The following is a 15,035-nucleotide window of genomic DNA, read 5'->3' on the forward strand; positions in this document are numbered from 1 at the left end:
CAGTGCTCCAGTGTTTTCCTCAAACCTCCATAAATTCTCCTTTCCCTTTGATACTCTCTACCATTTCCTTCCCTACACAAACGAAAGGGCACGTTTGTGGAAGAAGAGGGAGGGAAGGCGATTTCTCTGGTTCTTCTCTAGATAATAATGACCCCCAAGCAGGCTTCCCGATGCCCCACTAGGTGGGAGTTCTTAGAAGTGAGTCTGATGTGTCACTTGACAGGGGCTCTTGCTCCCCCTCTCCCCAAAATGATGAATGGCTTGAAAACCCCAGAAGCCATCCATCTCCTTGCCACGGGGAATACTGCTGATCTGCTTTATGTCCACCATCTGTGGAGGTAAGAGGCGCAGCAGCAGCTGAATTCTGCTAAAGAGAAACACGGGTTCCCCTCCGCTGCAAAGGCCATCTCAGAACATACGGGACAGCCTGACGGCATGAGCACGGCTGAAGGCGAGGGAGGGCAGGGAAGACACATTTTTAACGTGCCTGGTTGTGTCTGGTTTCAGTTCCTCACCCAACAAACCCAGGGGTGCTCCCTGAAACACCTGGTGAGGTTCTTAAAGATCAGACGCTTGAGGAAAGGCAGTGCAGCTCAGGGCCACTGTGCCGCGTGGTCACAAAAACTTAGGAGCTGGCAAGATGGCAATGCCCAAGTGGCCGCTGAGTTCACGCCTGTGATCTCACGTCGCCAGACCTGTGAATTAATTGCGACTGTGGTCCCAGCACAGATCTCCTCAGTGAGGCGGGTCACAGCTGCCACATGTGGACCATACACACAGTCCATGCTCTGTTGGTCTGAATGGTTTGAGAATTTGTAAAAAATTTCTTAAACTAAAAAATCACCTCATATTTGAAAAGGGAGAAAGCATCTCTGTGTGTGTGTATGTGTGTGTGTGGGAGGGGGGAGAGAAGGTGGGAGGGAGAGAAGGGGGTTTCTCTCTGAAAACTTCCCAGCACACCACACACTCTGCCACAACAGCAACCACGTAGTTCAACCCTTGCCCCTCAGCTTCGCTGCCAGGTATTTTTGGGTGAAATCACTTGAGCCCAAACCATGCCTCTGGGAGGGGGGCAGGGGGTGAGGCTGGGTAGAGTATAATGAGATGATTTGAAAACCCTGTTAACTTTTTCCATTTTAACTGATATTTCTGGACGAGGCACCAGCTCTCTTGGGAAGCCAGTTCTAAGGCATTCCATGGAGCCCAGAGCCAGCTGTAAAAGACTAGTTCGGGGCAGAGCTGCTGGGGAAAGAGTTGCACTTGCATTTCCAGCTATTCCAAGTCCCGGTTCCGAAGGCCACGATCAGGGGAGGAGGCTGCCTCTTTACTCCCTGGTCCCACAAGGAGCACAGAATGGAATGACCTCAGAATACTCTCTACGTCTTATGGTTTGAGAACCACAATTTCTGGTTTATTAGCACAGAGGAAATATTCATACTGAGGGGTCGAGTCCATTTACAGGGATCACATGGGCAGAAGGCAGTGGAGCTGGACTTCAGAAGCGGGTCTGGGGGAAATCCAGCCCCCTGCCCAGCGTTCTAGCACAGGACAAGTCTCTGGGACTGCAAAGACGATGAATGAATGGTCGCGTCCCTACCCCTAGGAGCTCAGGCAGAAGCAAAGGTTTAGGGAACCATCCTTCTAATTCCGTTCGAGTCTCATCTGGGCTGAGGCCTCCTCTTTCAGGGAGAGAGCCTGTACCTCAGTGTTTGTGCTCCTGAAATGAGGCATCGTGCCTACCATCCACTCAAGTGTACCTCTGCATATGCCCAAGGATTTACAAAATATTCTAGGGCCCTGGGCGCTCTGTCAACAGAGTGTCACTCCTATTATGAAGGGTAACAGCTACCTCTACATAGAACATTTACGTCTGAGGCTCTGTGCATGAGTGAAATGACTTCGTTTGGCAGGTAAGGTGACCTCACACTAGCTACCACAGCGCAAACTGACGGGGGTGGGGGGCGCTGGGGTAACTGGATGTGAAAAGAGTTTGAGGTCCTGATCCCAGCAGGAGCTCTGCTCATGAGGAGAAGACTTAACTGAAGCACGGGAAAGATGGAAATGGTGAAGAGGGGAGACATCTGAGTACCAAAGCCCAGGGGCGGGAGAAATGCACGGGCAACGATCACTGGGTGAAAGAATCATCCAAATCTTTAGCCATGTCGTCTCCTGATGAGAATTCCCGCAGCAGCGGGGCTACGCGGCTGCTCGACAGCGGCCCAGCTCCATCCCGAGGCAGGTAAAACTGCCTCCCGCCCCGCCCCGCCCCCCCACCCCGGCAGAGCGTGCGTTGAACCAAGTCAACAGACTCCGTGCCTGCCTCCCACGGGAGACCGCAGACGTCAGAGGGGCTCTGGCTTAGCGTGTCACAGGAGGGCTGTGCAGAAAGAGAGTCTGGTCAAGGCTCTGGAAAGCCCTGCGGAGTCTGTAGGGAACAATAAGAATGCAGAATATAAATGTAGGCTGCAGGCTGATGGGCCCATTAGGAATTAGGGCAGTCTTTGAAAGGAGTCTGCGGAGATGATGCAGAACATCAAGCATGTGACCCAAATCGTGGCAGGGCACATTGGAGGGAGAGGGGAATGGGAATGAGACATTTTCTAATCTGATTAGTCTGAAGTTTCCCCTGAGTGTGCAGAAGGGTCACTGCACAATCCGAGGCAGAGTTAGACTGAACATGGTCTGCTCAGCGGCTCAGAGGGATGACCTCCTCCGAGCTGAGCTGGGCTCGGAGGCGGATGTGTTCTGAGACTGAGACGGCTTCGAAACGCGTTGGGGAATCGGCTTTCTGCCTTTAATGTCAAATCGTAAAGGCAAAGACAAAACAGTCTGCTGAGAGAGTGAGAGGATGGTGACTTGGTGGCCTCGGGGCTGGATAAGAACCATCTAGGTCCTCCAGAGGCCAGGCTCCCACATCACTGGACTTCCCAGGACAACTCATCCTTGAGGCCATCGAGGGATAATCTAATAAACAGCCACAGCTTCCTGACGAAAAGACAGTTTCATGTGTGAAAGGCATTCAGATCCAACTGTTTCAAAACAAGCTGCTTAGATACAGGTTTCTTCCAGTTTTTTTTCGGAGTCGGAGTGTGTGGTCTGTGGCCCCTGACGGAAACGTCTCTCCTCGTCCCCCGGCGGTATTTAGTACCAGGTGCTGCGGAGCTGGGGAATTTATGTCTGTTTTCTCAATTCACTCTGAGAACTATGAGGAAGGAGGTATTCTTATCTCATTCTAGAGGTGAGGAATTTGGGGTTCAGGCAGGTCAAAGTCACACACAAGATTACCCGGCTAGCAAGTAGACTCAAAGAATATAGGAGCCAAGGCAGGGGTAAAACTATCAAGATGTGATATCCCATGGCTTACGTTCAGGCAGTAAATCAAACAGGTTGGAAGCAGGTCTCTCTATATCTGAGAGGATCAAATGCCTAGTCACAAATCTTCATTATAAGGTAAGAGACAAAAAAACAGAAGAGAAACTAAATAGCGTCATGAGAATCCTTAGAGGAGATAATCACTGCCAGCCAAGCAAATCTAAGAGGGCTTCGTGGATATGGTGCTATTTGAAATGGGTCTTTTTTTTTTAATGAGAATTTATTTTTTTTAAAATTTTTTTGTCTTCTGTCTTTTTAGGGCTGCACCCGTGGCTTATGGAGGTTCCCAGGCTAGGGGTCTAATTGGAGCTGTAGCTGCTGGCCTACGCCACAGCCACAGCAGTATCAGATCCGAGCCACGTCTGTGACCTATACCACAGCTCACGGCAACGCCGGATCCTTAACCCACTGAGCGAGGCCAGGGATTGAACCCAGAACCTCATGGTTCTTAGTTGGATTCTTTTCTGCTGCACCATGACGGGAACTCCTGAAACGGGTCTTAAAGCGCAGCAGACTTTCAGCAGATGAATTAAACTGGAAGTTATTTCCCACTGAAGAAACAGCAAGAGAAACGGCAAAAAAAGTGGGAAGGCTGGAGGTATCCATGTGAAATGCTAAATGGCCAATTGGCTGGACTATTGGGAATGGGAAGGGGAGCTTTGGGAGTGTGATAACTGTGGAGAAATCTGACTCCTAGACCTGCCTATCTCATCTCAGGTGCCTATTTACACCAGGATGGCCTGTTTATCTCTCATACTGTGGCTAGAAAATAAAAGCAAAGGAGCTGATCGTCTAGAAGATAACCCCAGGTCAATCCAGTGCACAGACGCACATCCAACTGGATTGGCTTCTTCTTGATTCCTCTCCTGATACCTTGGACCCAAGTTCTCCCACATGGGAGTTCGTTTTTGTCTGTTCCTTTTGTTTCTTTGTCTCAGATGAGGACTCTCCACTCCAGCCCCTCTTTGAGAATAATGCTCCAATGATTACTCTAAGCCCCCCAATGGAGAAGGGAGGAAAGGAGCTCAAAGCTACAGAGCTTGGTCATTCCTCAGAGAACAAAGAAATGGTACAGAAGGCTTGTGCACTGAAGAGTCACACTGTGATAGGTTTGCTCTTAGGAGGTAATTAGCTGCTATATATATATATATAACGATGGATTTAAAAATTTAGAGGCTGGTGGAAGAAAGACCAGTGTGGAGGCCCAGCAAGAGTCAAGAAGAAAGGTGGGTCAAAATAAGAGCGAAGATAGTGGAAACAGAGGGGGAGAGAGTGGATGCAAGCAATAGGAAGGGGGTAAGAAATGTCGAGATGTTCAAATCTACCGGCCGTCTGTAGACAATAATTCGAAATGGTTAGAAGCAGAAGATGTATATTTTAAAGGTTGAGGAGTTAAGTCACAGCTCTTCTTCCAGACTAGGCAACTTTGGGCAAAATGTTCTCTCTCTCAACCCCCGCGATCTCATCCAAGATAGGAGGATAACAGTTCTGACCTGACCAAGCTGTCCCTGCAAAGTAAACACGGTAATGTGTGCAAAGCAATGACAACACTGCCTAGAACATAGCGCCGATGTTCTCATGTCCGATTTCTCAAGATAAGTAAGTTGGAGGAGACGGTGGAGTCATGTCATGGGAAGCATAAAGACTGCCAGAGTCTGGGTGGCTAGGAGGATGGTGCCAGGTCATCAAAGGTCAGGTTCAACCCAAGAGGTGAGGTGTTTTAGAAAGCAGTTCACTGTGCTTTCCTTTTGCAATGTCACAACCTCTGCACGTGACATCTGGTGCTGTAGGTGGACAAAGTTCTGTGCTAATAACACGAGGTCCTCTTGCTACACGTCTTTAGCCTTTAGAAACTGCTGCTTTGAAAAAAATCTGTCTTAAATTTTACTCTCATACTCTCATATAACCAATGCGGTTGTCTATTCTCATTGTGTCCCAAGAATCTGCATGCATGGATGTGGATGTTAAAAAGAGCAACTGATAATTCCTAACAGGCTCGCTAACATTCCAAATCACGACTGACTTTTCCTTTTGTGACACTTACAGGGAGACGCGTCATCAATAGCACCATCGAAACAGTCAAGGGTCAATCAAGGGCTACCAAAGGTGGAGGTAAAATGAGAAATTGTCTCCAAAACAAAAACATGCAGGACATTGCCCGTGAGGGTGAAGTTCTCACTTACTTGGATAGTAAGGCTCCTAGAAGATCATCATTAAAGGGTAACCTGGAGGACTTGCACAGCCTTTTGATGTCTTTGCTGGGTAAGACTTTTTTCCTGCATTAAAACAAAGTAAATGGGCTTTGATTTCCTTTGTGTCTCTTGAGTAATAATTACACGCTATAGGAAAGGAAATACAGATGTCTCCTAAAAGTGTGCACGTGGAAATCAGTATGAAAGCTGGTACTGGAATCACAGTAAGGAAAAACAGGCATATTGCATTTCCTCAACTTTTTTCCATTTCAGAAGTCACTAGATTCTGTCCTTACAAAGGCCTTTTCCGTCAGGATTCAGATTCTTGGTCGGTGATAGTGAAGCCTATTAAGGCTGCAGGCCACGAGTGTTGCTCTAAGTAATAGATCTGCATTCTTGACCACTAGTCAAAAATGGTTCTGATATTTGAAAACATCTCTTAATTTGACTGGCATCTAGAGCCTCCAACACAAGTATTATATGACTAGAGGGTATTTTTCTGGTCTTTTCTTTGGACCCAAACCTTCATCTAGAAGTCCCAACTGGGGCCTTAACATTCACCTCAAGTTTTTCTCCAGAGCAGCTCAACAATCACTTCTCCCAGGGGCACAGAAATGCTTGTCCAATGTTCTTCCAGGCATCAGGCAAAATGAGAACCAACAGGAAAGAGAGTGGGCTGCTTTCTTTGCAACAGGTTATAAAATGTTAAGAGAATGTTTATGTCTAGAACCAGAGGGAAGAACCTCAGGGTTGTCTGATCCACTAACCCCATTATTCCCAAGAGGTGTTCTTTGAGTGAGGGAGGGCCAGACTTCTCAGCCTGGGAAGGAGTACCACCAGGGTGGAAGGCAGGGCCAGAGAGTCACACAAAGCTCAGGCCACACAATCCTCGGGGAGGCTCGGGGAAGCTTAAAGATGCAAGGGAAAACACCCTCTTTATAAAAACTCAACAAGGGTGTATTAAGGACTAGGGGAAAAAACCATATTCACTATTAAGATAATCTATAGGACCTTCAAAGATACTTAGGGTATGCAGGTGGCCACGTGAGGGCAGATTTCAGGTTTGGGGACGAAGGACATGGTCATGGGGAAAAGACATGGCAGTTGTGTGTAGTAACAAAACCAGAGGCTAGAGTTTGAGCTAAGATTTTTCTAACTCCAGGTAACTATTTCCTCCCTCACTCCCATATATCAGGTCTGTGGGTAAGATGAACACCAAAATATATTAAGATGGGGCTCCAGTTGTTTGTAACAATGACTTAATAAAGCTCAGGATAAACGTCAAAGTATTAGAAACAGATTATGCAGAGATTCATTATTTTCATGAAGAAATAATTTCAAAGAAATTCTACAGAAAGTTTACTTGCAAATCCCCTTTCTGTGTATTATAAAAGTCACATTTATAAATCCCACTTACCACTAAAATAATGTAAGGAGCTGACATCTCAGAATTAAATTTCTAACATTGATTTACTGTGTTTCAACTGAAAGCTTCTAGAAACCAATTAAAAGAAAATGCAAAGGGGCAATCCTATTCTTTTGAAGATACAGGGCCTCCCCTATTCCAACAAGCAAAGTTCACCATCCATCACTATGAAATATTTGTACCTACATAATCTCCAGAAATGATTTAAAGTGGCTCTGCCCAATAGTGAAGTATGAGGAGATATGTCACTTTTCTTTTTGCCTTTTGTGATAAAATACAAATTCCTTCATTACTCAGGTTCACAGAAACGTACATGAATTATTAGAATCAATAAAAGAAAAGCTTACTTCTCCCGATCTTGGTATACGCAGGCAGCAATGAGTCTTTCAAAATTCTCAAAAGCATGTTTCTTGAGCTGTTCATGGGCCTGTGCCATGACGATACATGTATCTGGACATGGTTCCTCAGGCACCCGGTAGTGACGTGCAATGGTTATAAGCTCTTGGTCTGTGAGTTTCCCGACAGTTAGATTCATCATTATCTCTCTGAAAAAAGAAAAAAAAAAAAAAAGGAAAAACACTCGTGAATTACATCTAAGACTGTTTCACCTTCCTGTCCATTAAAACATGCCCAAATCCCATTTTACAAAACTTTATCAACTGCCTAGACGATAGGTTATTTTTCTTTAATTTCTCTACTTAGGGGCAACCGGAAAGCACTCATGCTAGAACGGAAAGCCATAAGCACTACAGCTTATAAATAAAATGGCATTTCGCCCAGTGACAAGCTTCTACCAAATAACAGCCTACAATCAGGAAGTAACTTCTTAAAGTCCTTGAATAGTCAAAAATCCTGTGACTAAATACATGATTTCATTCGATGCCTATTAATCCTACTTTACACAAAATAGGAACAGACTTGGGGTTCTGGTTTCCCAGCGTCTAAAACTTATAAATCAGTGAGGTAGAAAGGTGTTTCAGAGGTGGGGAAAGCAATTATGCACATTTCTGTAGTAAAAAGTGAACACTGACACACCCTACCGGGGAAAGCAAAAAAGTGAAAAGAGCCGTGTAAAGGTACAATTGTCCCAGTCTTTAGAAGGCAAATGGCACTGAGATTATGTGGCAGAGCAAACAAACAAAAACACCCACAAATGACAAAACATATTAATGATGAGGCCTCAAAGCCTAACAAATTGGCTGACATGTCTTCAATATATTCTCTATATGAAAGCTATAAACCATGCAACACGCATTACAAAGAATTACATCAAAATGGTTAAAACACAAACTGTTACGGTGATTAAATGAATAGGCTTCCACCATCTAGAAAATCTATTTGCCGGAAATAATTCAATTCCCAAGAACCCCAAATAAGTGAGGGTATTCAAGATTTTATTTGTTCCAGAGTTCCCGTTGTGGCACAGGGGAAACGAATCCAACTAGGAACCATGAGGTTGCGGGTTCAATTCCTGGCCTCGCTCAGTGGGTTAAGGATCTGGCATTGCCGTGAGCTGTGGTGTAGGTCACAGACATGGCTCGGATCCTGCATTGCTGTGGTGTAGGCCGGCAGCTGTAGCTCCCATTTGACCCCTAGCCTAGGAACCTCCATATGCTGCGGGTGTGGCTCTAAAAAGCAAAATAAATAAACAAATAAATAAATATTAAAAATCGTTGCAATTCTCACTTAAAATTTAAAAAAGTTCTTTTTTTGCTATAGACTGGTCTTTTAGAATAACGGCTTTTAGTTGTTTTATGTGTTTCTTGTCATTTTCACTGTCATTTAAGAGATCTAGATTCTTCTGGTCAAGAATTTCTTTAGAGTGTAGGAAAGCCCACAGCTATGATGTCGACCTATCTGAAGGAACTGCATTTCACCTACATCCACTTATTAGGGTCTCTGGGTTTTTTGTTTTGCTTTTGTTTTTTCATAGGAAATGAGTTCAAATTCAACCAAGAGGACCCTACAATTGCAGCAAGTTCAGTCTGGGTTAGATGATCAATCAGTAACATGGGCCAGCAGCTAATAATCAAATTTTACTTTCCTTGTCAGGGAAAAAAACGTTTGAAATCTTTTTCCTTTTGAGGGTAGAAAACAGCATGAAGAAGCAGCAGCAATAACTAGAAACTTTCCACACACCTTTAACTAAACTTACTTTAGCCCCACCAGGTCATAAAAATTTATTTTCCTTTTCATTGGATAAACTGAAACTATCCCGGCCTCAGTGCAGGGAAAATTTCTATCTGCTGGGTTTCTGTACTCTCGGGTTTTAAACAGCCCAGTACTCCACTGCCGTCTTTATGTGAGAATTTCAAACAAGCTGCCCCAGACTGAAAACTGCCCTAGGTCATGCAGGACACCAGAGGCCCCTGAGCAGCTGCCAAGGTGGCCACTGCACCCACATGAGGCAGGTCCTGGCACCAGGGATCCCAACAAAGCAGTGAAAGCCTTGTCCTGCAGACCTCAAGTGGCGGCTACCCCTTTGCCTGTGTCTGCCACGTGTCCCTTCTTTAGGATCTGCCCGCCCATCAGACTTTAATGGGCAGCACCAAGAACAAGGAATCTTTTCAAAAGTAGTGCATTCCATTTCTTTTTTGGTTTTTTGTTTTGTTTTTTAGGGCCACACCCGCAGCATATGGAGGTTCCCAGGCTAGGGATTTAATTGGAGCTGCAGCTACCGGCCTACACCAGAGCCATTGCAATGCCAGATCTGAGCCGTGTCTGGGACCCACACCACAGCTCATGGCAATGCCAGATCCTTAACCACTGAGTGAGGCCAGGCGTCAAACCCGCAACCTCGTGGTTCCTAGTCGGATTCGTTTCCACTGCGCCACGACAGGAATTCCCGTTTCTTTTTATTGTGGTGAAATACATATAACACAAATTTTACCATTAGTGGCATTTAGTGCATTCATTCATAATGGTGTGCAACCATCACCGTTATCTGGTCCAAAATATTTTCATCACCCTAAAGAAGCAAGCACTCCAGTTTCCTCCTTTCCCCCAGCCCTCTCCTGATCTGGTCACCACTCATCTGCTTTCTATCTCTCCAGACCGCCAAGTCTAGATATTTCCTATAAATGCAGTCATACAGCATGGTTTTTGGTACCTGGCTTTTCTTGCTTAGCATGATGTTTTCATGTTCATCCACATTGCTGCAGGTATCAGTACTTCATTCCTTTTTATGGCTGAGGAATAGTCCATTGTATGAATGCACCACATTTTGCTTATCTACTCATAGTGTTGCTATGAATATTCATGTACAAGATTTTGTGTGAACACCTGTTTTTAATTCTTTGGGTATATATACCTAGCAGCAAAATAGCTAGGTCATACAGTAATTTTATGTTTAACTTATTGAGGATCCACCAAACTGTTTTCTGCATACCCCATTTTTGTGAGCAGCAGCCACAAAAACAAAGGTCCAACTTCCATCAAACAGAGCCCTTCCTCACTTCGACCTTCAGAGTGAACCTCAAATATGATCTGAGAGCGAAGTTTGATCTTGGCACTTCCAGCTCCTTCATTTAGGGACTTAAAATTAAAACACAGAACATGAAGGAGATAGTATGAGCAAAGGAATGTGTGTATATATACATATCTATGTATGTCTGGGGCACTATGCTATGCAGCAGAAATTGGCACAACACTGTAAGTCAATTATAGTTTAATAAAAATAATAAAAATGCTCTTTAAAAATTAGCTGTAATTATATCGATCTGGTATTTTGTGGTTATTAGCAAGAGTAATAGATTGGCAATAATCTTAAAAGACTCAAGTGGCAATCATCTTTGCCTTTCCTCAACATTGCACTATGCTCCTGGCGCTGATATTTTATACAAATCATCACAGTAGTATTTAGTTAATCTTACAAGGGATGCTGTAATGATTTTCTCTCCGTTTTTGTAATTAAAGCCATAAGACTCAAAAAAAAAAAAAAAAAAAAAGCCAAACTCCTCTAGGGTATTGAGGTAACTATGCAGAATTCTGAAACATGAAATGCTAAACAGTTTTAAAGACGTAATTCCATTAAAGCCATCCAGTCAAGTAATGGTGAATCAAAACTTCATCTTAAAGCTCTGAATCGCAGGGTATTTTCTTACATATTGAATTGTTACAGTCTAAGCAATGTCTTTCAAAAAAACTAAAAAATTAGTTCCAATGGAGACAAGGGCTCAAGAGTCTAAGCCTTGGGCCCTAAGGCTTATAAGAAAATCCGGGTGTGCCTAAATTAAACCAAGCAGCAATTTTAATGACAATAGGTAGTGCCCTTTATTATTTAACTGGGTATTCAACAAATAAAATGTGTTGCACTTTCTCTAACCAGAAGCCAGGCACACCTGCACACATCCCACATTCTCTCAGGATTTCTCTTACACATGTGGGCCTAACCTGCCCATACAGAGCAGAAAACCCTGCCTTTCTATCCCTTACATCCCGGCCTGGCACATGCTGTTGGACTGATGTGTTAGCAGACAGCAGAGTGGTAGAGACAGCTGGCAGAATATGTTTCAGAGGAAGGAGGAATGGAAAGACAGATCAAAATGGACCCAGTGCAAATGCTGGACCAGATATTGCTACTGGCCGAAGCAGAGCTCAAAACCATTTACAGAGCTCTTCAGTCTCACTGGAGAACATGTAGCCACTTTGGCTGGGTACTGCCCACCTCCAGGGAGAACATTTATAGACCTACGGTATAAATGGTGTCCCCTAGAGTTGTGTGACATGGTGGCCTCACCAGAGAAGCCAAGGAACTCTGGAGACAAGGGGGAAAAAAAGAGGTCACCACAGACTACAAGAAAATCATCTACCCCAGCCTAGGTCACAACCTGTTTGCAATTGGGAGGTGGCATGGTTTAGTGAGGAAAATGCGAGCTTTCAAATTATACAGGCCTGGATTAAAATTCCAGCCCCACTAATTTGCTAGTAAATGCGAACTTTGGTAAATGTTTAACTTTTCTGAGGCTCTGTTCCTTATCTGTGAAATTGGACAAGACCACCTGCTTCATAGCATTTTATTTCATAGGATGATCCTATTAAAATGTAAGTCAAAGCATATACCATGCCTCTGTTTAAAACTTGCTGACACTGGGAGTTCCCATTGTGGCACAGGGGAAACAAATCCGACTAGTATCCATGAGAATATGGGTTCGATCCCTGGCCTCTCTCAGTGGGTTAAGGATTCGGCGTTGCCATGAGCTGTGGTGTAGGTCACAGATATGGCTCAGATCTTGTGTTACTGTGGCTGTGGTGTAGGCCGGCAGCTGTAGCTCTAACTCGACCCTTAGCCTGGGAACTTCCATACGCCATGGGTGTGGCCCTAATAAGCAAAAAACAAAACAGAACAAATCCATATGCCCTGGGTGTGGCCCTAAAAAGCAAAAAAAAAAAAAAAAAACCCAAAAAACAAAAACAAAAAACAAACCAAAAAAACTTGCTGACATTGAATCCAAAAGCCTCAGGTGGCCTACCAGGCCGAAATGATATGGCCCCTCTTCTGCTCTCTCTGGGACCTCAACCCCTCTCTTTCTCTCTGCACCCACCACACCAGGCTCCTTCCTCTTCCTCAAACAAGGCAGTTCCAACTTCAGTGCCCTTGCACTTGATCGTCCCTCTACTGGGACTGTTCTTCCTCCAAGACGGTTACACAGTTTGGTCTTTCACCACCTGCAGGGCATCTTCTCATTTGCTTGGATGTCATCTTTTCCATGAGGCCTTCTCTGACCAGCTTTTTAAAAATGTGACTTCCCCCCCTCCATAAGCCCGGCATTCCCTAACTCCTTCTCTGCTTTCTTTTCCTCAGTGGCATTCATCACATGCCAACCTAGGGTATGATTTATTTTCTTATTCTGTATATTGGCTTTTTTCCTCCTACAAGAACCTAAGTTCACAAAGGGCAAAGCTATTTGTCTATTCTGTTCATTCCTGAATCGCCAGCACCTTAAATAGCTCCTGGCACACAGTAAGCACCCTATAATAGATCGTTTTCTGAATAAATGGAAAATGAAGGTTAAGTTAGCAAGGTATGAAAAGCATTTAGCAGAGTGCCTGGAACTATGAATGTTCAATAAACGATAGCAATTTTTACTATCGTCACCATTCCACAGTGAAGAGAGTTTCATGTTGTATTAAACTGGAAGAGTTATTTCCTTTAAGCAAGTTTATCTTGGAAAAATGTGAAATATCTCTGATGACTAAAACCAGAGAATTTATTGCAGAGTGTAAAAGGAAAATGATACACTTGTTTTAAATAGTCAAATTCAGGATTAAGTCTGAAGCGATAAAGTAATAAGCTCCAGGTGTGCCTTCCTTTATAAGAAAGATATATTTGAGAAGCTACACAAATGCTTAATTCTCAGAATTCAAATTAGATGCCCCTTTCACTCTCTATTAGATATAAAGGTACTCTCATCTTCATTTTGGTCATTTTAATTGGCGATGGCACCTTAGCTTTAAATTCCTCTAATTTCTGTCAAGTTGTTAATGACAAGCAAGCACGCTGAACTCTGAAATAAGTCCTTTGGAAGCTAAAGCATCTTTCAACAGTATAATAATTACTGCCAAATTTGCCTGCCTTGTAAATTGCTTTGGGGATATATTTTCTCAAAGAGACGTTCATCTGCATTGAAAATCACTGACCTTGTTTTCTTATTACAAATAAATGTAAGCAGCTTCTAGTTTGCTATTACTGCTCCAAATTTCACTGCACATCAAATACTATGGCTTTTCCTGTTTTGACATGTGGTGGAATGTACGTGGTAATTTTGATTTATTCAGTTTGAAATCCAGTATGTCTTGGTGCACTCAACTTTGGGGCTGTTTAAATATAGCCAAATAAAATGAGATATTCTCATGCAGTTAACAGTAATTGCTGTATATTATTAACAATATTCTTCATAGAGTACAATTTTAGAAATGCTTTAAAATGCTCATCTACAATTCTTCTACAATTTGACACAATATGCATTTAAACAAGCTAAGACAAGAGTGGGTTTGGGTTTTTTTTTTTTTTTTCATTTTTTGTTTTTTAAATCATGTCAAGATTTTTTTGGTAGCAGCAAATGGAAGTCCGGATGATGGTGCTTAACTTGCGATGTGGGCGAAAAAGAATGAATATGCATTTCATTTACAGGCAAAGTGATTCATTTCTTTTTTTTTCTTTTCTTTTCTTTTTAGGGCCACACCCGTAGCATATGGAGGTTCCCAGGCTAGGGGTGGAATCAGAGCTGTAGCTGCCAGCCTACACCACAGCCACAGCAATGCCAGAACCGAACCACCTATACCACAGCTCATGGCAATGCTTAACCCACTGAATAAGGCCAGGGATCGAACTTGCATCCTCATGGATGCTTGTCAGATTTGTTAACCACTGAGCCATGACGAGAACTCTCCAAAGTGATTCATTTCTACCACCTTCCTTTTCATTAACATTCATCCCGTGTTCCGGGATTATCTGACTCCAAGCAAACCTCACTTGTTTGGCTTTTTGTTTTTAACTCTTTCTCACTGGCCGTCAGATGTTTCAGGCCACGCTAAGCCCTGTGACAACTGGAGGGACCTTACATGGACGGTGACCTCATTTAAGCCCATGGATATTTACAGATCACATGACTGGCTGAACACAAGACAGAATCTGTGCCTTTCAGGACTTAAAATCAACTCTGTAATTCAAGACTTACTCATATCAAAACATATCAAACAAAATATAATCAGATTCTTAATTCTTTCTGAGCACGCACTTTAAAATATAAAGTTTATTGGCTTTATTCCATCATAAAAGGTACATATTTCTAAATATAGAGAATTTGGACAATATATAAAAAAGGAGGAGTTCCTGTAGTGGCTCAGCAGTTAATGAACCCGACTAGCATCCATGAGGACACAGGTTCGATCCCTGGCCTCGCTTAGTAGGTTAAGGATCTAGTGATGGCATGAGCTGTGGTGTAGGTCACAAATGTGGCTCAGATCCCGTGTTGCTGTGGCTGTGGTGTAGGCCAGGGGCTACAGCTCCAAATGGACACCTAGCCTGGGAACCTCCATGTGAC

At 43.7% G+C, this 15,035-nt stretch overlaps 1 protein-coding gene across 1 annotated transcript in view; it reads right to left on the reverse strand.

Annotated features, from left to right (window-relative positions):
• EFHC2 (EF-hand domain containing 2) overlaps positions 1–15,035 on the reverse strand; it is a 189,125-nt gene that overhangs the window by 23,589 nt on the left and 150,501 nt on the right. The window contains exons 12-13 of the mRNA XM_047765634.1: positions 7,338–7,535; positions 5,556–5,648 (exon numbers count right to left, since the gene is read on the reverse strand). Coding sequence (XP_047621590.1) covers positions 5,556–5,648; positions 7,338–7,535 — 291 coding nt within the window. The remainder of the gene's footprint in view (positions 1–5,555; positions 5,649–7,337; positions 7,536–15,035) is intronic.

The sequence above is a fragment of the Phacochoerus africanus genome, chromosome X, assembly GCF_016906955.1.
Source record: "Phacochoerus africanus isolate WHEZ1 chromosome X, ROS_Pafr_v1, whole genome shotgun sequence".
Taxonomy (NCBI): domain Eukaryota; kingdom Metazoa; phylum Chordata; class Mammalia; order Artiodactyla; family Suidae; genus Phacochoerus; species Phacochoerus africanus.